Genomic DNA, 26,110 nt, shown 5'->3' with positions numbered 1-26,110 from the left:
AGACCTGTCTCTTGAGCTCCAGACTTGTGAATCTAATGCTTTTTAGACGTCTCTGAGTAGATATCTTTTAAGTACCTCAAACTTAATATCTTCATAATTCTAAGATTCTAGGTACTATCTCTGATTTGTTCTTCTCCTTTGTCCCCATTCTACTTAGTAAGTTTTGCTGTTGGTGCTGCCTGTCTAGTCCATCTCAGTGCATCCACTGCTCTCCCTTATTTCAGGCCCTTACCATTTCTTTCTTGTTTGCCAAGACACTTTCTAAGGTAGTCTCTTGTGTCTCCAGTTTTACCCTTTTCTAATCCACTTTTTGTGTGGCCACTGGTCTAAAAATTTCAAAGTAACAGTTTTATCACATTTCCCCCCTGCTTAAAAATTCTTGTTAGCTTCAGAGTAAAATCTAAACTCCTTAGTTTGATATGCAAGCTTTTTCATATTATGGCTTCTCTACCCACCTGAGGCATATCTCTTGCAGTTTACCTCTCCCTTATCTCTTCTGTTCAAGATACTGGACTGCTTGGGGCTTTCTAAAGGCACCAATGCCTTCAAGCCTCTTGCCTTTTCCTGAAATGGCCCTGCTTCTTTTTTCTCATCTGGTAACCTTTCAAATGTTACTTTCTCCACAGCTTTTCTTGTGTTCCTCTAGTCTGGATAGACACTCAACCTGTATGTCCCCATACCATCTGGCGCTTTCTTCTTTTGAATATATATCACACATTGTTGAATCTGTCTGTTTTTTTTCTACCACTGGAATTCTTCAGGGACAGATAGTTTTTTCTTATTCATCTTAGTATCACATTGCCACAGGCACACAACCTAGTGCCTGGTACTTACTATGCTTTCATTTCAATAGTTAGCGATGATGGTGGTAGTGGTAGTGGTACCACCAACTAGAGTAATGCCCTGAAAAGAATAAATTCTTAATTTATTCTAAAAAAAGTTGTTGAACTTTTCAGCAAATAGTGCTGGATCAACTGGAGAGCCACATGCAAAAGAGTGAACTTGGACCCCTAAGGCATAACATATATAAAAATTAACTCAAATGTGGATCAAAGACCTAAATGTAAGAGCTAAAACTATAAATCTCTTAGAGGAAAACTTAAGTATAAATCTTTGTAAACTTATCAATGCTTTCTTAAATATAACACACGAGGCAGAAAAAATCAGAGAAAATATACATAAATCGGACTGTATCAAAATTTAAGAATTTTGTGCTTCAAAGGATGCCATCAAGGAAGTGAAAAGACAACCCACAGAATGGGAGAAAAATATTTGAACATGTGTCTGATAAAGGACTTGTAGCCAGATAAAGAATTCATATAACTCAGTGATAAAAAGACAAGTCAGTTAAAAATGGACAAAGGATTTGAATAGACATTTCTCTAGAGCAGATATACAAATGGTCAATAAGCACATGAAAAGATGCTCAACATCAGTAGTTATTAGGGAAATGCAAATCAAGACCACAACGAGATATCACACTGTACCCACTAGGATGGCTATAATCAAAAAGACACAATATCAAGTGTAGAGGATGTGGAGAAATCGGAATTCCCATTTATTGCTGATAGGGTTCTAAAATGATGCAGTCACTTTCCAAGACAGTGTGGCAATTCCTCAAAAAGTTTATGTTTATTGACTCAGCAATTACTCTTCTTTATACATACCCAAGAAAAATAATATGTTCATACAAAAACTTGTACATGAATGGTCTCAGCAACATTGTTCATAAATTACAGACAACCCAAATGTCCATCAGCTGTGATGAGTGGATAAACAAAATGTGGTATATCCATACAAGGGAACATTATTGAGTCAAAAAAAGACAAGTACTGACTCATGCTACAACATGCGTGAACCTTGTAAACATTACACTAAGTGAAAGAAACTAGTCAGAACAGACTGCATAGACAAATCCATAGAAACAAAGTTAGGTTAGTGGTTGCCAGGGTCTAGATGAATGGGCGACTGGGATGTGATAGATAAAGGATACCAAGTTTCTTTTTGGGGTGATGTAGATATTCCAGAATTAGATAATGGTGATGGTCGCACAGTTTTATATAACCATTGAATTGTGTACTTTCAAAGGATGAATTTTTTGATTATCAACAAATCATATCTCAATAAAGCTATTATTAAAAAGTATTGAAGAGTTGTATAGGATCCTATTGTTGCTGAATTCTTTCTCTTTTTATTTTTACTTTGTGGCTTTTACCACAAAATTTGAAGAAATCCTTTGCTTATGAATGCTCTCGGGGCAGTGGATTTTGCTAATTACAGTACCCTTTAGAATTGAGAAATTTTTGTAAAATAAATGTTTTACAGAGATTCTTCTGTTTATAAACAGATTAGGTGTGGTATATAGATGCATTTCCTGTAAGTCAAGAGTGAGACCATTGGCATCATAATGCTGTGTCTGGTGGCAGGCAGAGTAGATGTACTTTTGTCCTGTTGTTAGCATGTTCTTATCTATAGAAGTTCATAAACTGAAAGTTTATAATAAGCACTGTCAATTTTTATTTATGTATTTCTTGTCTTTAAACTATTCTGAAGAGCCTCTGATTTGAATAATAAAGGAAAGAACTGTTTGTTTGTAGTTTAAAAAGTGTTAACACAGTGCCATTGAATTAATCTAGGAATTAAATTTCATTACTGTCAGATTATTTTGTTCAAATAAACTTTTCTGGCCCTTCATTTTCATTTTAGCCCATATAGTTGCAGAGAAGCCCCATGTGTTTTGATATTCATTCCTGATGGGCATACAAAGGAAATGCCAACATCTGGGTCAAAGGAAAAGACCAAGGTAGAAGCAACAAAAAATGAGGTAAATGTTGACTTTTATGGATATGTCTCTAATCAGTGATGCTTCTATCCTAGGGTCTAAATCTATGTCTTTTCAAATGGTGGTGGTTCTTACTGTTGACTGAAGAAGATGGTAATTCTTTCTTTTGGGGGTTTTGTTGTTATTCTTTCATGTAAGTTTTCAAAACACCTTGCAAAACAAGATTTTTAGGATTTAATTTTATTATGTGCAAAAGAAGGGAGAAAGACTAGATTAAAAGAATGTTCTTAGAAAAAAATTTTTTTTCCTAATAGAGGTGCAGTAGATCCTTTTTAATAGTCTGTCTGCTTTAGTCAGGAGCATTGTGTAGGGCTGAGGAGTATGTTGAGGACCACCTATTCTTAGCTATTCATCTTATGAAAAGAAAAAAAAAAAGCCTTGCCCAAGGTAACAAAAGTTGTCATTGACAGAGTCAGGACAGTGACCTGATTTTTTTGCCCCCTGTCCATACTTTTCTGTCAATCTCCAGTGCCTCTGGGAGAACTCCTGACAGTCATTGAGGTTCGAAAAAGAGAAAAAGGACAGGCACTGCTATGATAGGAAACTGTCTGATTTACCTTTTTGTATTCATTTTATGTCTTGGAGGTAATGCTTAATCTCTCTCTGTAAGAATGAGTTAGGAATCTGCCTGACAGTCAAGGTTGGGAGGGACGTTCCAGATGGAGATACAGCTTCTGTCCTCACCACACAGGATGTGGATTTGAAGGTGGTGTCATGTCTAGAGAACTAAGGGGTTTATTGTATAGGTCAGAGGTCCTCAGACTTTTTCAGTTCATAATGCCCTTTGTGTCTCAGTAATTTTTTCATGGCACCTCTAGGTTAAATGAAATTCCTAACAATTTTCTTTATTAAGTAAAGGTCAAACAACAAGATAAATATTTATATTCCAGTAACTTAGTAGTCATTTGAAAAAAATAATACACATAAAAGAAAAGAAACTTAAATTTTATTCTTAAAATACTTTGCTCTCAAATGTTAAATATTTTTATTTCATTCTTAAAGTGATATACAAATTGAAAGTAAAAAATAATACTTTTATTTCTTTCTTAAACCTTGGAGATATGACTCTATTGGTCGAAGCAGTCATAAACTTGCCCACATTCAAGAGGAGGGGACATAGACCCCCACCTCTTGATGGGAGGAGCATCAGAAAGTTTGTAGCTATGCTTTGAAACTTTCACAAGTCCTACTAGCAATTCAAGTACATACAGTTGACTGGCATTTGTACCCAACATTGCAGTCAGCCATTGTTTGCAGCCTTAAACCTTAAGGCTAATGCTCTCTCCTTTGATGTAGGTCTTTGAGAGTATTTGCTTCCAATAGAGACCAATATTATCAAAATTAAAGTCTGATGCACAGCGTACCTGGTCTTTTTTTTCTTAAAGCACAAGAGGATATGTCTGAAACTTTTTCATCCGCACTCTCACCTTCATTAGATGGCTTAATGTTATGGGAAACAATGTTTTTAAAGTATCCCCTGCCCTAAAGGAAGGCATTGTTGCGGGATTTTTAGCGTTTCCTTGAGATTGTCATGCATTTCTAAAGCTTTCTCTTTATTTGTGAGAAAGCTTTTTTCTGTATACTTCTTTATTTGACGTGAAACATTAACACAGGGAGAAATCACACCATGAATAAATCAGTTCATGTTACCAGAAATAAGTGTAGCAGAGCAGAGTGTGTATATTTTTGATAACAGAGTAGCTCCCTTTATTGTATTTTCCCCTTACCCATGTAATATGCATTTATACCTGCATATTAACATTTATTATATATACACACATTATATATATATATGTGTGTGTGTGTGTATAAATATATATGTAAAACACCTCACCAAAAAATACTGTAAATTATGAGTGATTTAAGGAATTTTGGGAAAGTAATTTTGAGTATATGTGGTTTTTGACTTTCATGCTGACTTCAGGACCTAACCCCCATGTAAAATGCAACTCTGATATAGCTTGAGGTGCCTCTTAACTATCCAGGTAAGATGTCTTAAAGACCATTCAGAATGCTGGGTCAGACAGAGTTCTGGAGTAGAGATGAAACATTTTGGAGTTTAATACACGTGACTCCGTGAATATGGATGAAATTATCCTGAAAAATTAAGTAGAGGACCATTAAAGAAAAAAGTATGATATGAGCTGGGTTTTACATTTGGAAGCGTTTCAGGAGGGAGGAAAGCATTCTAGGTAGAAGGAAAGCATGACATAGAATAAAAATAGTAGTTATTTACTATCCAGAGGTCATTTTAGTGAACATATTTCTGGATTTGTTGCATTTACCTGTATACAACCATATGCCTATAAACATACAATTTTACACATGGAATTGTTCCACAGTAGTGAGTTAAGATTGTATCACAGTATTTGCCTTGCCAAAAATCTAGATATATCTCATCTTTTAATAAATTATTATTAATAATAGTACCTAACTCTTACTGATAGGCACTTTTTCTCAGCCTTTGTAACCAAAAGCATTACACAGATTTATTACCTGTTGTTTTCCCATCAACCTAATGGCTTCAGTACAGTTATTTTTCTTGTTTTATGGTTAAAAAACAGAAACAGATTAAGTAACTAATTCAAGGTTGCACAGCCAGTATGTGGTGGAGCAGTGATTTATTCTCAGATCTGATCGATGTGTCATAATTTCTTTAGTCGCCTGATTGTAAAGATTTAGGTTATTTTCCATTTTTTGTTATGATAAAAATGCTCCAGTATATATCCATGTACCTCTACCTTTATTTACTTCTGTCATTTTTTGTTAGGATAAATTTGTAGAAATGAGATTATTCATTTAAACGTTTTAAAAAATTAGTTTTCAAATTTTATTCTTACTTTGAAACCTTATAAACAATCAGCTTCATATAATTTAACATTTAACATAAATTAATTACTTTTGGTTTTCTGCCTCTATAGACAACTACTCCTCTTAAGGAAAGACCAGCTCCTTCTTTGAATAATACGTGTGCTACATCTGAGGATTCCTTGGTCCTTTACAACAAAGTGGCTGCTCAAGGGGATGTGGTTCGTGAGTTAAAAGCCAAGAAAGCAGCAAAGGAAGATGTAGACGCAGCTGTAAAACAGCTTTTGGCTTTGAAAGCTGAGTATAAGGAGAAAACTGGCCAGGAATATAAACCTGGAAATCCTCCTGCTGCGGTAGTACAGAATGTTTCTTCTAAATCATCAGCAACTGTTCTGGAAAGTAAAGCTCTGTATGATGAAGTTGCTGCGCAAGGGGAGGTGGTTCGTAAACTGAAAGCTGAAAAAGCGCCTAAGGTCAGTATGCGGGAACAAGTCAGACAGCACTGTAAGGAAGCGCATGAATTCAAACTGCTTGGGGTCATCTCATCTTCTTATAAGACACATTGTGGACTGTCTACCTGAATATTTTGACATTAAAATCAACTTTTACTGATACCTGCTATGTGCCAAGTTCTGGAAATATAATAAGCAGCAGCTCACCATCTAGTGGCGGGGAGGGGGCTGGGGAGGAAACATACACACTGACTGTGATCCTGTGTGATATGTATAAATTGCTCTCAGAAATGTTGGTGGTTATAAGTGCCAGGGAAGGAGGAAACAATATATAAAGGATATTTAAAACAGTCCTGAAGTAGAAGAAGCCCTTTACGGGTGAACAAAGTTCAGAGGAAAGTACTCTTAAGTGTAGATCCGTGATTCTCAAGCTTGATTGTCTATCAGAATTACTGGTGTGCTTGCTAAAACACCGATTGCTGGGCCCCACCTCTTAAGTTTCTGCTTCAGTAAGTCCAGAGTATGCAGAGTATGCATTTGTAAAAAGTTGTCCATGTGATGCTGCTGCACCAGGACCATGCTTTGAGAACCACTGCTGTAGAAGATAGCACCACAAAGGCAGAGGTATGAAGGTTCAAGTTGTATTTAGGGAATAATTGGTTGTCAAGAGGTTTTTGACCAGTGGCTGTTTCAGATTCTTTCAGATTTTTGACTGAAGTATAAATTTTATTCATTTTACCTTTAGGCAAACATAAGGTTACCCGAGTGGGTAGAAGCACTGAGTGTGGAACGGGATTGCTTGCTATAAGTCAGAGACAAAAGGAATGGCATCTGTGATAGAGAAAGATTGTGTTTCAGAATGAAGATCTATAGTTTTCTTCAAACAGTAGCATAGTTCTAAAATGTGATCAAATAAATAGTGCCATAACTGGGTATAATTCAGTCCCTGGTAAGCTACCCAAAATTGTAGATAGAATCTGGGCTGTGGCATGAACACAGGCGTGTGGGGAACGACGGGCTTGACTTATGTGGCTGGAGGAGATGTTCTAAGATGTTCTCAGGGATCTGTTGTCTCATCAGTGTCCTGGGCTTTGGTTGGAGAATGGTTGAGTAACTTGAGGTTGTAAGTTCCTCACCTCATTAACAAGTAGCTAGACATCTGACTGGAAACCCTGCCCCCTAAGATACTTTCATTCATGGACATTTGGCCTCGGCGGAGGAGAGAAGAGGCTTTGGGGAGATCTTAGGGTTTTGTTCAGAAGTTGATTTTTTTCTCTCTCTCCGTTGTGAAGTAGGAGAGATCTTTTCTCTTTAGTCAGCCCATTGAAGTCCTGCAGAGCTCCGATGATCCAAAACAGCTTTGCTTAAAGGAATAAAGGCTGCTAGATGTATGGGTTTAGGATATAAATCCTTGATATTTCCTACCCTCTGGTGAGGTTAGGAGCATTTTGCACTCTGTGTATGTCGGACACTAACTGCGGACCCCTTTCTAGATGTAAGTTGAGAGGAAAGGCTTTGGTCTTTAAACTGCTTCGTTCTTTGTAGAGTACGTTGAGATTCTGTGCTGATTCTTGGTCGGGTAGTTGTGTGGGGTAGTAACAGCAGCAACCATTACACTTAGAGCAACAGCCAACTACATCTCCCATCCTGTTGGGTTAGTGAATTGCCACATGCTTCCCTGAAATTGCACTGTCGAGGTTGTAGAAAGTCAGCCTATGGGTACAAAATCTAAATTTCTTTGGTAATCAGGCAGGTACTTTTACTAGATGCTTTTTGGTAATGATAAATGTGATATTGAAATGAATCTGACTTCAGTTTACTTTAACCTACATTTATTGAATGCCTACGATGTATCATATCTATGTTTCAAAATGTTGCTTGTATTTTTTCTTTAAATACTATAATAGTAAACAGTGCTCTCTTCTGTTCTAGAGAATGTTATTTAGACTATATCTGGCTCTGCGTACTCTACACTGTTGCTCTTTTTACATTTAACCCTCACAACAGCCATGTTCAATAGTATTCTTTTTTAAATTGTTGGTTTTAGTAACCAGTGAGAAACTGAATATGAAAGTAGCTTCCTGAAGTTTGCAAAGCCTGGATTCCAATTTTGAGTGAATTCCACTTCATTTCCCATTAGGGGTGGTAGTAGTGGGGCATTGCATTGTAAGCACCAGAGAGTTATGGTTTTACTAGTTTATTACTATTAAGCAAGTCTGTGCTTGTTTAACATTAATAATTTGTCTAAGCCTCTTAATCATTCCATTTCCTACAAAAGTAGTTCTTTTACTACGTGTTCTTTAATAGTAAGGAAGGTGACCGGCTAAGGTTTTATAGTTACAGGTTTCAATTAGGTTTTTATTTCTTTATTTGTTTCTTTTTCCCCCTTTTCTGCTTCCGGATTAGATAGGTGATTCTGTGCAAGAACTTTTAGGCATAAACGTGAGTGTAAGCAAAAGGTGGGCAAAGGAATAAAATTCTTGAAGTCACCCTTCAGTTTGCCCTTCAAGTCCACCGTCGTCTCCTCTTCCATTTGTCCTGCTCAGTGAGTTGCTGCATTCAAACAGTGGATCCAGCAGATATAGTGTGAGGTGCAGATCCGAGAATACACCAAAGATACGATAATTCTGAATGCCGAGTTACTTTAAAAGTTAAAGTCACTTTTCAAATTTTAAATATTAACTTTTAAAGTCCTAAAGTTATAGGTTCAAAAAACAAAATTTTGATTTTGAACAGATTTCAGTGGTTTGAAATCTCAATGCAATGTTTTGAACATAAAATGATTGTACTGCTTGAAATGAGAGTCAAAAAATGGTAAGTTAAAGGCTTTATGGAATACTGGTGGCATTTTCCACTCTAGAACTGGGTTCGGCAAACTGTGGTCCGCATCTGTGTTTTGTAAGTGATATTTTATTAAAGCAGTCACACGTAAACTAACTAAAGTTTACCTATTGTCTAAGGCTGTTTTTATGATACAGTTGCAGAATTGAGTAGTTGCAACAGAGACTCAGAAAGCCTAGAATATTTACTATCTGGCCCTGGCCCTTTATTGAAAAAGTTTGTTGACCCCCTTCCCTAGAGGAGAGAGTTTTGAGAACCTTTACGGTTAATAATTTTTTAATTAAAGTAATAAATGGCAGCAAAATCAAGTGATTATTACATTAAATAAAAATAATAATTATTTCATCTTGTCATTAACAGTCTGTTTTTGTCAAACCCCATCTCTGTGGACAGGGGGCTGATCACCTTTTACTTCTGCAGCTGCAACCTTTTAATTCAAAGCTCATTGTATTTTATGCCCCTGGTAATTTATCTTAAATGTTTTCTGAATATTTGCTCTTTTTTATTTTACTCCTATGTTTTTGGTTTTATAACCCAAATCACAGCTTATCAGGAAAGGAAACACATGTTATACCCCTAGTCTAGTAAACAGGCTGTTCTAGATAGCCACTACCCATCACCCCTACCTCAAATAGCCCTAAGAATTCTCTAGCCAAACAAATAAAGGTTGCAGGGAGAGAACAGCAGAAGAAACAAACGCATCCTTTCCCTTGACAGTTTTTGAGCTTCATGTTTGGGATTTGTGTACAGTGGGTTCCTGCTATATCTGTATTTACGAAAGTTAACGCAAATTTGTTTTATATAAAATAAATAAAATAAATCCATCCATCTTGTGAGACAAGACACTTCACAAGACTTACTTGAGCTTTGAGATCTTCTAGGAAAATCTGAGGAATTTATATTAATTGATTTGTGTCAGAGAAAAGTAGCTGATACATTGTGATTTAGGAAATGAACCAGGGAGCCCAATTTAGGAGCAGCAGAGCAGTGTTCTAACCCAGATTGACTCCCGAGTCTGGGCTTCATACTGTGCTGAGTTGGCTCCTGGGATCAGGGTTCAGTAATTGGGCTGTGTCTACTAGAGGGTTAGGCATTTAAGCTAAACACAGATTTCTGATCACTTGACTTAAAAATAAAAATGCCTTTCTTTGAAAACCTGCAAGCTTTTAGTTCGCTGAAGCTCCTAGCAGACTTTTGTATCATACAGACCTCAGCACTCCCACTTCCCTACTTGGAAGAATTCCCTCTTTTGATTACTGTTTGCCTCCCACCCCCACCAAGTGAGAGTCTCTGCTGTGGGGCATCATCATCACTGCTGTGTGTGGGTGTAGTTCTCTCAGACGTGCTAGTAAGGAGCAAAGGTGGGTGACCATTAATAGAGTTAGAAGAAATAAATAAACTTTGAAAAAAGTTCTTTTTTAAAAAAAGCTTTTTTCACTAAAAAGTGAGACACTCAGGCCATTTTGAAAGGTTCTATTCTTAAAACTTTAAACTGGTAAAGTTCTAGGTTTTTCTTTTTATTAAAGTTCCCTTCTTTCCCCATGGAGAAATGTTTATCTAGTGGCTGCTGCAGAAATAGCTGTTTGAGTGCTTTTTATCTAAATGTAACCGGATGTGTTCTCTTCTCTTTTCTCCGTTCTCAATCATACTTTTAGGATCATTTTTACTTCCTCGAATTCCCATCTTAAACCTTTACTGAAGTCTCTTTTGTAGGCTGTTCAGCCTTCTCATTCATCTGCATCAACAATTATTTATTGTAAACTTTTCTTGTCTGTATTAGCATATGTGAGATAAGTTTAAAGCAGTCTTTGTCATTAAGAACTTAAAATCTGTTAGCAAGTAGTTTTTAAGCTTCCGTTATTTTGTCATCTCGTCAGACGAGCTACCTGCTTCTCCTTGTGTGATTTCTCCTCTTACCTTACTCCCTCTGTGTGGTGCCTCGTATGACAGACTCTATGTCAATAGGCAGCAAAACACTGTATCATAACGTAGCTGGACAAGAAGATGTGATTTCTCATAGATGCAGCGCTCCCTGCAGTCCTTTGTCACCGTTTTCCTATTCTTCCTGATTTTAGCTATCTGGAGCACTGTTATAATGTAGCAGGAAAGATTGGATCAGGAATTTGGAGACACTTTTCTCTGTGTTTTGATTGCTGCCTTGGCTTCCCAGAGGTATATTGGTCTGTGCTTGGGTAGTACTGCCATTCAGATAAGGCATCCAGTTGACTCCTTTGCCTGCATTGCTGTTTTTCTCTGCTAGTCCCAAGTATCTCAGTTGGGCTGAGTGTTTTATTCTTTTTCATTATGATTATGTTGAAGTATCAGAGGATGAAATATGTAGGTAAATATCTAATTAAAACCTCAACATACCTATTCATTTCATTGTAAATTTTTCAAAGAGTGATATAACTATTCTTTAGTTGGGCCCAAACTGCGGGTTTTTTCAAAGCTATATTTAGTGTATGTTTAGTAGGCTGAAGAAAATAAGGTTTGTATAGGGAAAGCCATTGAGCTGATCTTTTATCCTGATTTTATATATTCTCTCTCCACTAATTTACAGACCCAGGGCTTGGACACTGACGTTTTGCATGGATGTTCTATTTGTCTGTTTATGTATGTAAAATGGAAAGTTACAGTGTTATATGCATATGTATATTTTTATGACTTGTATATAGGAGAGTGCATATGATTTATATTTTAAAGTTTCTTTAGCTTTGATCTTTATTTTATTGCAGTAACATTGGATTATAATATATAACTTTCAGATGTACATCGTAATATATGTCGAATTCTGTGTAGATTACATCATGTTTACTACCCAAAGACTAATTATAATCCATCACCACGCATGTATGCCTAATTGCCTCTTTACCCTTGCCTCTCCCCCCGTGCTCTTTGGTAACCACCAATCCAATCTGTGTTGCTGTGTGTGTGTGTGTTGTTGTTTTTATCTTCTACTTATGAGTGAGATCATATGGTATTTGACTTTCTTCCTCTGACTTATTTCACTTGGCATAATATCCTCAAGGTCCATCCACGTTGTCACAAATGGCATGATTTCATCATTTCTTATGGCTGAGTAGTAGTCCATTGTGTATATATACCACATCTTCTTTATCCATTCATCCTTTGATTGGCACCTAGGTTGCTTCCAAGTCTTGGCTATCGTGAGTAAGGCTGCGATGAACAGAGGGGTGCATGTATCTTTATGCATTAGTGTTTTCAAGTTCTTTGGATAAATACCCAGCAGTGGAATAGCTGGATCTATTCTTAATTTTGGTAGGTATGGTAAATATGGTAGATCTATTCTTAATTTTCTGAGAATACTCCATACTGTTTTCCATCGTGGCTGCACCAGTTTGCACTCCCACCAGCAGTGTATGAGGGTTCACTTCTCTCCAGACCCTCTCCAACACTTGTTGTTTCCTATCTTGTTAATTATAGCCATTCTGTCCAGAGTGAGGTGATATCTCATTGTAGTTTTGATTTGCATTTCCCTGGTAGTTAATGATGTTGAATATGTTTTCATGTGCCTGTTAGCCATCTGTATATCTTTGGAGAAATCGCTGTTCAGATCTTTTGCCCATTTTTTAATTGGGTTGTTGGTTTTTTTGTTGTTGAGACGTATGAGTTCTTTGTATGTTTTGGATGTTAACCTCTTATCTGATACGTTGTTTGTAAATATCTTCTCCCAATTGTGAGGTTGTGTTTTTGTTTTGTTGATGGTTTCCTTTGCTGTGCAGAAGCTTTTTAGTTTGATGTAGTACCATTGTTTATTTTTTCTTTTGATTCTCTTGCTGGGTCCAACATGGTGCTTGAAAATACGCTGCTAAGACTGATGGCAAAGAGTATGCTGCCTATATCTTCTTCTAGAAGTTTCATGTCTTACATTCAAGTCTTTAATCCATTTTAAATTGATTTTTGTGCATAGTGTAAGATAATGGCCTGCTTTCATTCTTTTACATGTGGCTGCCCAGTTTTCCCAACACCATTTATTGAAGAGACTCTCCTTTCTCCATTGTGTAGTCTTGGCTCCCTTGTCGAAAATTAGCTGTCCATAGGTGTGTTGGTTTATTTCTGGGCTCTTGGTTCTGTGCCATTGATCTGTGTGTCTGTTTTTGTGCCAGTACCATGCTGTTTTGGTTACTATGGCTTTGTAGTATATGTTGAAATCAGAGAGTGTGATACCTCCAGCTTTGTTCTTTTTCCTCAGAATTCCTTTGGCTATTTGGGGTCTTTTGTTGTTTCATATAAATTTTAGGATTCTTTGTCCTCTTTCTGTGAAAAATGTTGTTGGAACTTTGATCGGAATTGCATTGAATCTGTAGATTGCTTTAGGAAGTATGGACATTTTAACTTTGTTAATTCTTCTAATCCGAGAGCATGGAATATCTTTCCATTTCTTTCTGTCATCTTCAATTTCTTTCAACAATGTTTTATAGTTTTTGGTGTACAGATCTTTCACCTCTTTGGTTAAGTTATTGCTAGGTATTTTATTCCTTTTCTTGCAATTGTAAGTGGGATTGTATTCTTTTTTTTTTTTTTAAAGATTTTATTTTTCCTTTTCTCCCAAAGCCCCTTGGTACATAGTTGTATATTTTTAGTTGTGGGTCCCTCCAGTTGTGGCATGTGGGACGCCACCTCAGCATGGTTCGATGAGCGGTGCCGTGTCCGTGCCCAGGATCTGAACCAGTGAAACCCCGGGCTGCTGAAGCAGAGCGCACCAACTTAACCACTCGACCACAGGGCCAGCCCCGGGATTATATTGTTAATTTCTCTTTCTGCTACTTTGTCATTAGTGTATAGGAATGCAACTGATTTTTGTATCCCACCACTTGACTGTATTCATTTATTATTTCTAAAAGTTTTTTAGTGGATTCTGTAGGGTTTTCTATATATAAAATCATGTCACCTGCAGATAGTGACAATTTCAATTCTTTTCCAATTTGGTTCCCTTTTCTTTCTTTTACTTGCCTGATTGCTCTGGCTAGGACTTCCAATACTATGTTAAATAATAGTGGTGAAAGTGGGCATCCTTGTCTGGTTCCTGTTCTTAGAGAGAGAGCTTTCAGTTTTTCTCCATTGAGAATATTAGCTGTGGGTTTGTCATATAAGACCTTTATTATGTTGAGGTATTTTCCGTCTATACCCATTTTATTTAGAGTTTTTGTCATAAATGGATGCTGTATCTTGTCAAATGCTTTCTCTGCATCTATGGAGATGATCATGTGATTTTTAGTCTTTGTTTTGTTAATGTGGTGTATTGTGTTGATTGATTTGTGGATGTCGTACCATCCCTGCATCCCTGGAATGAAACCCACTTGATCATGATGTATGATCTTTTTAATGTATTGTTGTATTCAATTTGCTAATATTTTGGTGAGGATTTTTGCATCGATATTCATCAGTGATATTGGCCTGTAATTTTCTTTTTTTGTGTTGTCCTTGTCTGGTTTTGGTATCAGGATAATGTTGGCTTCGTAGAATAAGTTAGGAAGCCTCCCCTCCTCTTCAATTTTTTGGAAGAGTTTGAGGAGGATAGGTATTAAGTCTTCTTTGAATGTTTAGTAGAATTCACCAGGGAAGCTGTCTGGTCCTGGACTTTTATTTTTTGAGAGGTTTTCGATTACTGGTGATTGGTCTATTCAAGTTCTCTATTTCTTCTTGATCCACTTTTAGAAGGTGGTATGATTCCAAGAATTTATCCATTTCTTCTAGATTATCTAATTTGTTGGCATATAGCTTTTCATAGTGTTCTCTTATAATCTTTTGTATTTCTGAGTTGTCTGTTGTAATTTCTCCTCTTCCGTTTTTTTCTTTGAGCTTTCTCTCTTTTTTTCTTGGTGAGTCTAGCTAAAGGTTTGTCAATTTTGTTTACCTTTTCAAAGAACCAGCTCTTGGTTTCATTAATTTTTTCTATTTTTTTTTTAGTCTCTGTTTTGTTTCTTTCTGCTCTGATTTTTATTATTTCCTTCCTTCTGCTGATTTTGGGCTTTGTTTGTTCTTCTTTTTCCAGTTCCTTTAGGTGCACTAGTAGATTGTTTATTTGGGATTTTTCTTCTTTGTTGAGATGGGCCTGAAGTGCTATAAACTTTCCTCTTAGAACCGCTTTTGCTCTATCCCATAGATATTGGCATGTTGTATTTTCATTTTCATTTGTCTACAGGTGTTTTTTGATGTCTCCTTTGATTTCTTCATTGACACAATCGTTACTCAGTAGCATTTTGTTTAATCTCCACATTTTTGTGGCTTTTCTGGTTTTCTTCCTGTAGTTGGTTTCTAGTTTCATACCTCTGTGGTCAGAAAAGATGCTTGGTATTATTTCAATCTTCTTAAATTTATTGAGACTTGTTTTGTGGCCTAAATGTGATCAATCCTAGAGAATGTTCCGTGTGCATTTGAAAAGAATGTGTATTCTGTGGTTTTTTGGATGGAATGTTCTATATATAGCTACTAAGTCCATCTGGCCTAATGTGGTGTTTAAGGCCAACGTTTCCTTATTAATCTTCTGTTTGGGTGATCTGTTCATTGGTGTAAGTGGAGTGTTAAAGTTCCCTACTATTATTGTGTTGCTGTCTATTTCTCCTTTTATGTCTGTTTATAATTGCTTTATATATTTAGGTGCTCCTATGTTGGGTGCATAGATATTTACAGGTGTTATATCCTCTTGTTGGATTGTTCCCTTTATCATCATGTAGTGCCCTTCTTTCTCTCTTGTTACAGTTTTTGTTTTAAAGTCTGTTTTGTCTGATATAAGTGTGGCTACTCCTGCTTTCTTTTCTTTGCCATTTGATCTTATTTTAACTCCTTTGTGCTTGAGTTTCTCCATGATGAACTTATTTACAGGAATACTTTGGTGGTAATTAACGATTTTTAATGACATTGAAGTTTTCAGAAATTTCAGAAAGTATTAAATACTTATCTTTTTTTCTCCTTTATCACAGGCTAAAGTAAATGAAGCTGTAGAAAGCTTACTCTCCCTGAAAGCTCAATATAAAGAAAAAACTGGGAAGGAGTATATACCTGGTCAGCCCCCATTATCTCAAAGTTCAGATTCAAGTCCAACCAGAAGCTCTGAGCCTTGTGGTCCAGAAACACCGGAAGCCAAAGTACTTTTTGACAAAGTGGCTTCTCAGGGAGAAGTAGTTAGAAAACTTAAAGCTGAAAAAGCCTCTAAGGTTAGTATGGTATTTTGTTTCTGTGCTTTTTTGTTTTTTACATTACAGGCTAGAAAATTATTTTATTACATTACATTATTGCCTAGAACATAGTCTGCCCCATCGAATCTGGCTAACTTCTACTCATATTTCAGTTCTCAACTCTGGGACCTTTCCTTTCAGAGAAACCCTCATTGGTTCTTTCTCCCCCAAACTAGATATGAGTGAACATTCTTATATGGCACTGCCTTTCTCTGACATAGTAAACACACTGTATTTTAATTGTTAAATTATTTCTCTCTAGTCTGTAAGATCCTTGAGAATAGGGACCTAGACCCTGACTGGGCCTGCTCATTGTAGGCCCTTAATGCATACTCTTTTCTCCCAAAGCCCTGTCCATCTCAAACGGCACGTTTTATTTTGAGCTCTGGTGTAGTTTGTGCTAATTGCATTATCTTTGTAGGAGTAGGATTTTTTGGTGCAGATGCATATGAGTGGAAAACAATAAGTCATCATAAGTTTTGAAGTTTAACCAATAATATAGAAATTTAATTACTATCATCTTTATAATTGTGAAATGTTTAACTTATGTAGTTATTGGCTCTTAAATGACAAGAAAATACATGTTATATACCAGTGCTTTTTAACAGAACTTTCTGTGATGATGGAAATGTTCTATAACAGTTCTGTCCAATACTGTAGTCACTAGCTACAGGTGGCTGTTGAGCACTTGAAATGTGACTTTTGTGACTGAGGAACTGAATTTTTAATTTTGTTTAATTTAAATCTAAACAGCTACATGTGGGTAGTGACTACTGTTGGGACAGTGCAGTTATGGACTGTACTGTTTTCTTTTCACTATTTAGTGTAATTCTGTTGTTGTTTATCATATTCTTTTACTTATTTTAGCAGTTAATATTTTTAACGTTCTCCATCCCTACCTTGTACCCCTCTGCCTTTAATTATGTTTTCAAATCTGCTTGTAAAGCTTTGGACATTGTATTTGTTTAAGTGTGCTTAGATAGTGATTGGAATTAAATCCTAGCTTCTCTCCTTCCTCTTTTGTTAAACTAAAGGATCAAGTGGATACAGCTGTGCAAGAACTCCTCCAGCTGAAGGCTCAGTACAAGGCTCTGACAGGAGTAGAGTACAAGCCTGTCTCTGCCACTGGGGTTGAGGACAGAGATAAGAGGAAGAAAGAAAAAGAAAATAAATCTGAAAAGCAGAATAAGTCTCAGAAACAAAATGATGGCCAAAAGAAAGACCCCTTTAGAAACCAAGGAAGTGGGCTGTCATCAGATGGAACAGGAGAAGGGCAAGGGCCTAAGAAACAGACCAGGTAATGAAACATGGAAACTTCATCTGAAGTGAAGCAGAGTTTTGAATGAATTCAGTTCTTAAATTAGTTTTCTAAAAAATGAATTGTGGTTAGTTTGACTATCATGTTACATTGGAAAATGCTAAAGCTATAATGTCAGCAGATACCTTTTAGTTAATTAATTAAAATTGGCAACGTTCATTTGCTTGTTTCAAGAATCTCAGAATATAAAATGTTCAGTGAAGTCTCCCTCCTATGCTTGTTCCATTTTCCCAGTTCCCCTGCTGCCCTAATGAATTGGTAGCCACGGTTGTTAGTTCCTTCTGTATCTCTGTATCTCTTGAGAGATTTTCATTTGATTACGCAAGTAAATACAAATATGTATAAATGTTCTTTTTGTTCCTCCTTTTTAACACAATTGGTAGCCTAACTATATACATTGTTTTGCACCTTAAACAGATTTTTCTAATGAAAATCTTTTGTTGGGACTAAATGAGAACTTCATTCTCAATAGGATTTTAAAATTGGTAGCTTAAATATAAAACAAAGCTGTTTTAAAGACAAAACAGTGGAATAGATGGTGTTTCAGGATCTTCTAATCTGGATGAATAATGGCATTTCCTACCTATAATCCTCATCCCAAAATTAGAGTTAACTTTGTGCTGGGTTTCTGTAATGGCTTAATAAGAAGAAAAAGTTATTAGCAACTACTATTATGAGATACTTTGGTTTTAGATTTGTTTAGCTGAATTTCAAATTCTACTTCCCATCTCTCACCTTATACACACAATGTCTCCTTAAACAAGAGAGTACAACAGTTATTATTCTTGTCTGTTGACTGGGTGATCAGATTTATAGAACAGTGGAGGGAATAGAACGTCTCGCCTTTGACCTTATGACTGCATGTGAAAGGGCCAGGTTTCATAGAGGCATTTTGTTGAGATGTGTCAAAGTGAAATAGTTGAGAATGCAAATGCAAGTCCATTAGGGTTTTAATCCAGTAAAGCCTTATTTGTGAACTCGAAAAAGATACAGCTTTTGTAAAACATAACTAATGGGTAGATTTTCCTATGTGGATCATAAGACCACAGTTCCTTGAGTAATGTTGGTGTCTCAAGGAAAGGATTATTGCCTGGAATAGTTTTTTGTTGCAGACCTAAATTATTTTGGAAGCATCTACCTCTGCAACTTTTATTTATTGCAGTTAAAAGAAGAACTTCTAGAATATATAAGGATATGTATACCTATTTTTGCACACCTGTATACACATATATTTGTCGTTATTACTTTTTACATTTTAATTTTAGTGAGACACTCATCTTACTACCTATAATTTTGCCTGGATTGAGATCAGCAAAAGATTCTTCTTTTTTAGTGAAAAATAGTATGTGAATAGGCTCTCTGTTATAAATATATTACTTTATAAAGAACTTTGTAAAAGAGATCTCTGCATTAAAATCATAGCTTTTGTTAGGCTTGGCTTTCCTAGTTTTTTGTGGACAGTCTCTCATCTCCTTTTAAGAGATAACTGAACTGTTTTCTAGGTTAAAAATGTTATCTTGAGAATGAATATAGAAGAGATATAGAAATAACTCATACTGGAGAAAAACTAACCTATTTTGAACTTTAGAGGTTTATTTTCATTCAGCCTAGAAGCAATTGCTGAATGAGGGATTTATATTTTATTTTTTGTATCTGCAGGTTGGGTCTTGAGGCAAAAAAAGAAGAAAATCTTTCAGAGTGGTATTCTCAAGTGAGTATGCATTCAGTTGATTTTTATGTTTTAAATTTCTCAAAGGCTACTTTATACTTAGATTCTAAGGTCCAGATATAAAGTAATAATGTATCATGCCTTTAATAATACATAGTATAGTCATTTAACATGTCACAGTTTTCAAAGCATGTTCGCATCAAGTATTGAAGCAAAAAGTAGCCCTATGAGATAGTCATTATTTGATTTCTTTCTATGGTGAGGTAAAGGGATTAGTTTGAAGTTACAAAGGTAGAAAATAGCAGAAGCAAGATTAGAATTCAAGTTGTCTGAAGAGTTTAGAGCCCGGTGTTTCTCAGGATAGAAAAGTCTGTTCTGTATGCACATTAAGAGCATGTACCAACAGTGGAAGCCTCCAGATTTGAAGCTTGGTTATCATACTCTTGGCACTTGTACTATAATTTTTGTTAAATTTAAGCTTGAAAGACTGTATTTTTCTTTTAAAAAGGTCATCACAAAGTCAGAAATGATTGAATACTATGATGTAAGTGGCTGCTATATTCTTCGTCCCTGGGCATACTCCATTTGGGAATCCATCAAGGACTTTTTTGATGCTGAGATCAAGAAACTTGGTGTTGAAAACTGCTATTTCCCCATGTTTGTGTCTCAAGGTGCATTAGAGAAAGAGAAGACTCACATTGCTGACTTTGCCCCTGAGGTAAGTTAGCTTGCTTTATTTATTTTTGCAGTTTTCTCTCATAAACTCAGAAGTATATTTTTCAGTTCACACCTGAATAGTAATTTAAAAGACAAATTATAACAACTAATTCAGAGAAATGTAAAGCCATTTTTTGAAAAAAAATTATATTTCTACCTTCAGAGGAAGTTATAATTCTGTTTGTTCCATTAATTACCTGGCTTTTACTTTTCGCTGAACATTTATAAGGAGAGTAAGTATCCATCTTTTCTTGCAGTGAACAGCAGCGATTCTTTTAGCTTGCCTTAATTAATATAGCAAAATTGAAATACAGATTTGCTGCGTTTGTGCTGTTTCTCTAAAATGCTGTTAAAAGTGTATAAAAAATTATTTTATCTTACTAGGTTGCGTGGGTTACAAGATCTGGTAAAACAGAGCTGGCCGAACCAATTGCCGTCCGTCCTACTAGTGAAACAGGTGAGGATGGGCCTTCGAGCACAGGAGAGATCTCACTGAGACATTAGAGACAGCTTCCAGAGTTGAGTCTCAGCTTTTATTTTGTGATATTTGTAATCTTTGTTGATGATATGAAGCTTAATGAATATTGATAAAGATGAATGTAAACTTAAGTTATATAAAATTTTATCCTCCACACAGTATTCATGGCAGAGCTCTTTATCATTAAGATAAAGGTTTTTTTAAAAACACTTTCATCATTTTTTATTTCATGCTATAATGTTTTAGAACTTTCCAAGGAATGTTTTTCTTGGGATAATTTTTGTTCTTGAAACTGATTATAAAATTGCAACATTAATGTTTTACGCCAAATTTGCTTATAAATTTTGTTAGTCATTTTAATATTACAATTGCATTCATGTAGGGTTTTTATTGGTTACTAAGTGATTTCATTTACATCATTTTATATGCTTGACAACAGTGTAGTGAGGGAGGTGAAGGCAGCTGCTGTTATCTCCATTTTGCTGGTATAAAAGGTCTCGGAAAAGTTAAGTGATTTTCCTAAAATTACACATAGTCAATGGGAGTGCTACTTGGAAATTTTGAGCCTTTGGGCTTGTCACTCTCTTCCAAAGTGATTATCCGTCTTCAAAGTTAAGGATTGTTTGCTCTTTATGTGATACTACTAGTGATCCTCTTGTATAATATTATCATGGTGCTTTATTGAAATTATGACACCAGCTGTTTTTCACATACCAGATCTGCAAAGTCTTGTTTGACTAGTTCTAGATAATCATGAGTAGGCTGTGATAAGACAGGCACCTTCATGTAAATTAGAGTTAACGGCAGGAGCTTTCCTACTCTGGGTAGATGCAGCAGATAGATTTAAATTCTGGTTCTAAATAGTAACTGTGCTGAATTCAGTAAGTTGTTTAAATTCTCTAAGCTCAGCTTCCACATCTTTAATATTGAGATTAATAATCTTCTGTTAGATTAGTACTTTGTAGGTTGAATGTAAGAATTGAACAGGATAATGAATGCAAAGAACTTAACACAGAACATGTGTTATATACTTATATACTATAAGATCTTCAATTACTGTTTTTAAAAACAAAATAGCTGAAAAGCAGTCAAATTAAATTAAATGTTTAATGTAAATCTTGTTGTGAAGAATGTAAAATATGGTCAAGTTTAGATAGATTTATTTCCTTGACTAATTCGCTTTGTGAAATATAGAATAATATCATTCATTTACCATTACGAACATTGGAAACTCTTTTGCACAAACACAACATTTTAATTCCTATTAATTGTGTTACCAGTTTGACCCTTACCAGTCTTCAAGGAGAAATAAAACCTACAATGGCTCACGCTGCCTGTATTTTCCTGTCTTTTCAGTAATGTATCCTGCATATGCTAAATGGGTGCAGTCACACAGAGACCTGCCCATCAGGCTCAATCAGTGGTGCAATGTGGTGGTAGGTACACACCCCTTCTTTTATTCTGTCGTTATTCTTCTTACTTATTTCTTACTTAAAAGCACATTTTGTTCTTCCTTATCTTTATATTCAAAGGATTGGGAATATGGAAGCATTTTTGAAGTATTTTGGATCACAATTATGATTTCTGATTACTTACCATATAATGTTGTTAATAAAAATGGAAACACTCTGTAATGACCAAATGGTCTTGTCTCTTGCAGCGTTGGGAATTCAAGCATCCTCAGCCTTTCCTGCGTACTCGTGAATTCCTTTGGCAGGAAGGGCACAGTGCATTTGCTACGTTTGAAGAAGCAGCAGAAGAGGTATAAAAAGTTGTCTTCCGTATTAGTTATGTTCTATTTCTTTGTCTTACTTTTTTCTTCAGCTGTAAGTAATGTAGTGCTCTCTATTTATATAGTAATCACTCAATAAATAACTGTAACTTGAAACTTGATCTAATCTCAACATTAAAAGATAATTTCCTGGTACAAATTATTTTGTTACGGAAAATTTATTTATTACTTGTTAAAAGAAAAAACAAGTTAATTCAAATGTACATGGACTTAAGAAACTACTTATTGAAATTTTATCAGAAAAAGTACTATTTTAAATTTTCAAATGAAAATATTTTTGGACTTTATAGAAGAAATTATAATCCCATGGATGAAATTTATTCTTCAGGAGATTTTCACCCTGGTTACTGTACGTCTTTCATAAGCATTTATTTTCTCTTATATTCTAAATTTACGTACATTTTAAAAAGTTATTCAGCTTCTTTTCGCACTGCTTTGTTGAATGTCTTCCTTAATAAATTCACACTGGCTGCATTAACCTTTCCATTAAAAAAAAGGTTTTTATTGTTTGAAGTTCTTTTCCCACCACAATTAGTGTAGTTTTATAGATCTATGATAAATAAATATGCCATAAACTTGAACGTTTTTACATTTAAAATGTTGTTACAGGTCTTGCAGATACTTGACTTATATGCTCAGGTATATGAAGAACTCCTGGCAATTCCTGTTGTAAAAGGAAGAAAGACTGAAAAGGAGAAATTTGCAGGAGGAGACTATACAACTACAATAGAAGCATTCATATCTGCTAGTGGAAGAGCTATCCAGGTATTAAACAGCTGTGTGGGATGAGTAAGGGACTGTAAATATTACCTGTGCACAGATCCAACACATTTCTTCTGTCATCAGAGAAGTAGACTGTTTTAAACGATCAGTGTTTCATGTGCTTTCTAGACCATATAATTTCAAGCAAATCTGTCTCATTCCTCTAGATCTCCAAAGACAATTAAGTCATGGCTTATATCCTGAATTACCGAAGCCTGAATTCCTTTTTAATCTTTGTAGTTAAAGTTCCTCCTATTAAAGGGGCTTCTCACAGCAGTACATGTCTGTATATTTTTTGTCTAATCATAGTCTCTTTGTTGTATCAGTTATGCTTTAAAAATTTATTTAATATAAAAAAATCAGGGACGATAAAATAGGTCTAGTGCTATTTTAAGGTGTGTGATCTTATAATAATCATTTTCAGAGGCAATAAGTTATTAAAATTAAAACTTATATTTCTCTATTTTAGGGAGGAACATCACATCATTTAGGGCAGAATTTTTCCAAAATGTTCGAAATCATTTTTGAAGATCCAAAGACACCAGGAGAGAAGCAATTTGCCTATCAAAACTCCTGGGGCCTGACAACTCGAACTATTGGTGTCATGACAATGGTTCATGGGGACAACATGGGCCTGGTATTACCACCCCGTGTAGCCTGTGTTCAGGTAAGTAAAATATCCCTGTTTATCCTTCCTTTTATAAAGTACAAGCCATAGTTCTAAAGGAAATTCGAAAGAGTGATTTGCTGCATATCATTCAGATAGATTTCACTGATATAGAAACAATGTAGAATACAGTCTAGACCTTAGAGTTGTGCGACTATATATCATTTGTATTATTGTTTTTTATTCTTTTAACTTTTTTAGCTATTTTGTATAAAACTTTTTAGAAATAATTTTTGAAATGACTTATAATAGGTTAAATGAAATATAGTAGGTAACATGAAAATGCACTGAGCATGGACAAGCAATATGCAACTAATTAATAGACATTCTGTATAGATTAGAAATCACACAAGTGGATTTGTGTTTAGATTTATAGTCATTGATAGGTTTTGACTCCTGGATATTAGTAGTAATATGACTTTATTACTTCTGGATGCTGTTTCTTTGTATAAATTTGTGATATTGTGCTGGGTTCTAGGTGGTGGTTATTCCTTGTGGCATTACCAATGCACTTTCTGAAGAAGACAGAGATGCTCTGATTGCAAAATGCAATGATTATCGAAGGCGGTTACTCAATGTTAACATTCGAGTTAGAGTTGATTTGCGAGATAACTATTCACCAGGTTGGAAGTTCAATCACTGGGAGCTCAAGGTAAATTCCTCAGCTGCATCTTTTACTCCCACACTCCCAATTTGGATTTGGATTTTCTTTATATATGCTTTTGTAAAACATAAGTGTTTTTCAGTACTTTTCTCTGTTTTGATAGTTGTGAGTTATTTTCTTCACTTTAAGTGTTGAGCACAGACACACTTCAAAGCTTTGTAATAGTGATACCTAAAGTGTGAAAATTGCTAAATTTAAATTTGTTTTTATGGAAGCTTATATTTATTTTGTTGGAATAAAATGATCTTGAAGACCTCGTTTATGATTAATAAACCTCATAGGGTTGTTATATTAAAATGTTTATACTGGGAATTCATATAATAAATAAGTTATTTAAACAGTAAGACTATCAGAATAATGGTGCATGGGTATCACCTGGCTGTCATTGTTACAGTTAATCAGTAAAACATCAGAGATTAATTTCATACTTTGTTTTTCACAGCACGTTGTTTGAGACCAATTTCTTGTTATTTTGTATATTCAAAGCCACTCTAAACTCTGGTTTAAAATAACTTGCATTTATTGCACATTATCATCAATAGATGACCTATATTTTTAATTCCATTTTTCAGACTTATGGGATTTAACTTTTTTCTTACACTTAAACAGGGGATCTTATTAGATCTAGCAATTAGGAGTCAAGAATTTATAAACTCACATTACAGGAAATGGATGAGAAGACGTAGTGAGGTTGCAGCTCTAAGCTTTCAAGTATGGAAGCTCAGCAGTATTGGGATTATTCAGTATCACTACATGTAGGGTTCCCAAAGTTGCTAATATTTATCCCTTTATTTGTTTGAAATGGCCCCTAAGATAAATCTCCTGTGCTGAAGAATAGTAATTATACTGATATTGTTCCCTTTTTATGTAGTATACTTTTTCCACGTACTCTTCTACCTTCAATGAGGACGTTAAAGATGAATATTTCCTCTGTGTCATTTCCCTTTAACTGCAATTTCTTTTGCATAGTAATACCGATTGGGTGATTCTAGTAGCAGCTTGTCTAAACCTGTTTGTACTTGCCTGAGGTACCAAATGTTAAAGAAGAGACTTAATTCCTTACTATTAGCTAGATTGAAAGGGAAAAAAAGAAGCTGTCTATACTTCACTTCTATGTCCTTCCTCTTCCCCTTCCTCTTTTATCTCGCTCCTCTTCCCAGGACTGACTTGCCTTTGTCTCTGTCATTCTTCTTTTTAATACCCTGGCGACCTATCTGTGTGGGGGGGATATCTTAGTATGAGTTGATTCTGCTACAACTTCCTTGTCTCCAGTTCTCAGGAAAGAAAACAAAGCACCTCGGTTCTAAACTTGATGTCCAGAATTAAAGAACATTAAGAGAGTTCACTGGCTAGTGAAAAGTATTAAAAGTATTGATTGTACTTTTTTTTGTGTGTGTGTGTGAGGAAGATTGGCCCTGAGCTAACGTCTGTGCCAATCTTCCTCTATTTTGTATGTGGGATGCCGCCACAGTGTGGCTTAACAAGCAGTGCTGGGTCTGCGCCCAAGATCTGAGCCTGCGAACCCCAGGCCACCGAAGCAGAGCACACAAACTTAACCACTATGCCACTGGGCCAGCCCCTTGATAGTACTCTTTAATGCCATTTTAGTTCCATTTAGTCCAAAAATTCTTGAGGAAAGAAAAAATTTTGGGAGATCTAGATTTATATTCATTTGATAGTGACTAACTTTGTAAAGTGGTGTCTGTCTGTCTCTGTGTCTGTGATGTATGTACCTATTGTGAGACTCACTCACATTAGTAAATGAGGTATATGGTTTGGTTGCCAGACCAGAACCCAGCAACTCCCATAACTTCTTTAATACCTCTTTATATATTATGAAAATAGAAAGGGGAAAATAATATGAGTGAATTAACTGCTTTTCTTTTTACTATGTTGGATGA

General features: G+C 35.5%; 1 protein-coding gene across 1 annotated transcript in view; it reads left to right on the top strand.

Moving 5' to 3' along the window:
- EPRS1 (glutamyl-prolyl-tRNA synthetase 1) overlaps positions 1 to 26,110 on the top strand; it is a 71,903-nt gene that overhangs the window by 33,744 nt on the left and 12,049 nt on the right. The window contains exons 17-28 of the mRNA XM_014840024.3: positions 2,707 to 2,824; positions 5,764 to 6,123; positions 15,888 to 16,121; positions 17,177 to 17,439; positions 19,120 to 19,171; positions 19,638 to 19,847; positions 20,231 to 20,303; positions 21,681 to 21,760; positions 21,985 to 22,086; positions 22,726 to 22,881; positions 23,348 to 23,545; positions 24,024 to 24,197. Coding sequence (XP_014695510.1) covers positions 2,707 to 2,824; positions 5,764 to 6,123; positions 15,888 to 16,121; positions 17,177 to 17,439; positions 19,120 to 19,171; positions 19,638 to 19,847; positions 20,231 to 20,303; positions 21,681 to 21,760; positions 21,985 to 22,086; positions 22,726 to 22,881; positions 23,348 to 23,545; positions 24,024 to 24,197 — 2,020 coding nt within the window. The remainder of the gene's footprint in view (positions 1 to 2,706; positions 2,825 to 5,763; positions 6,124 to 15,887; positions 16,122 to 17,176; positions 17,440 to 19,119; positions 19,172 to 19,637; positions 19,848 to 20,230; positions 20,304 to 21,680; positions 21,761 to 21,984; positions 22,087 to 22,725; positions 22,882 to 23,347; positions 23,546 to 24,023; positions 24,198 to 26,110) is intronic.

The sequence above is a fragment of the Equus asinus genome, chromosome 30 (genome assembly GCF_041296235.1).
Source record: "Equus asinus isolate D_3611 breed Donkey chromosome 30, EquAss-T2T_v2, whole genome shotgun sequence".
NCBI lineage: Eukaryota > Metazoa > Chordata > Mammalia > Perissodactyla > Equidae > Equus > Equus asinus.
This window is presented reverse-complemented; position numbering and strand designations above follow the sequence as displayed.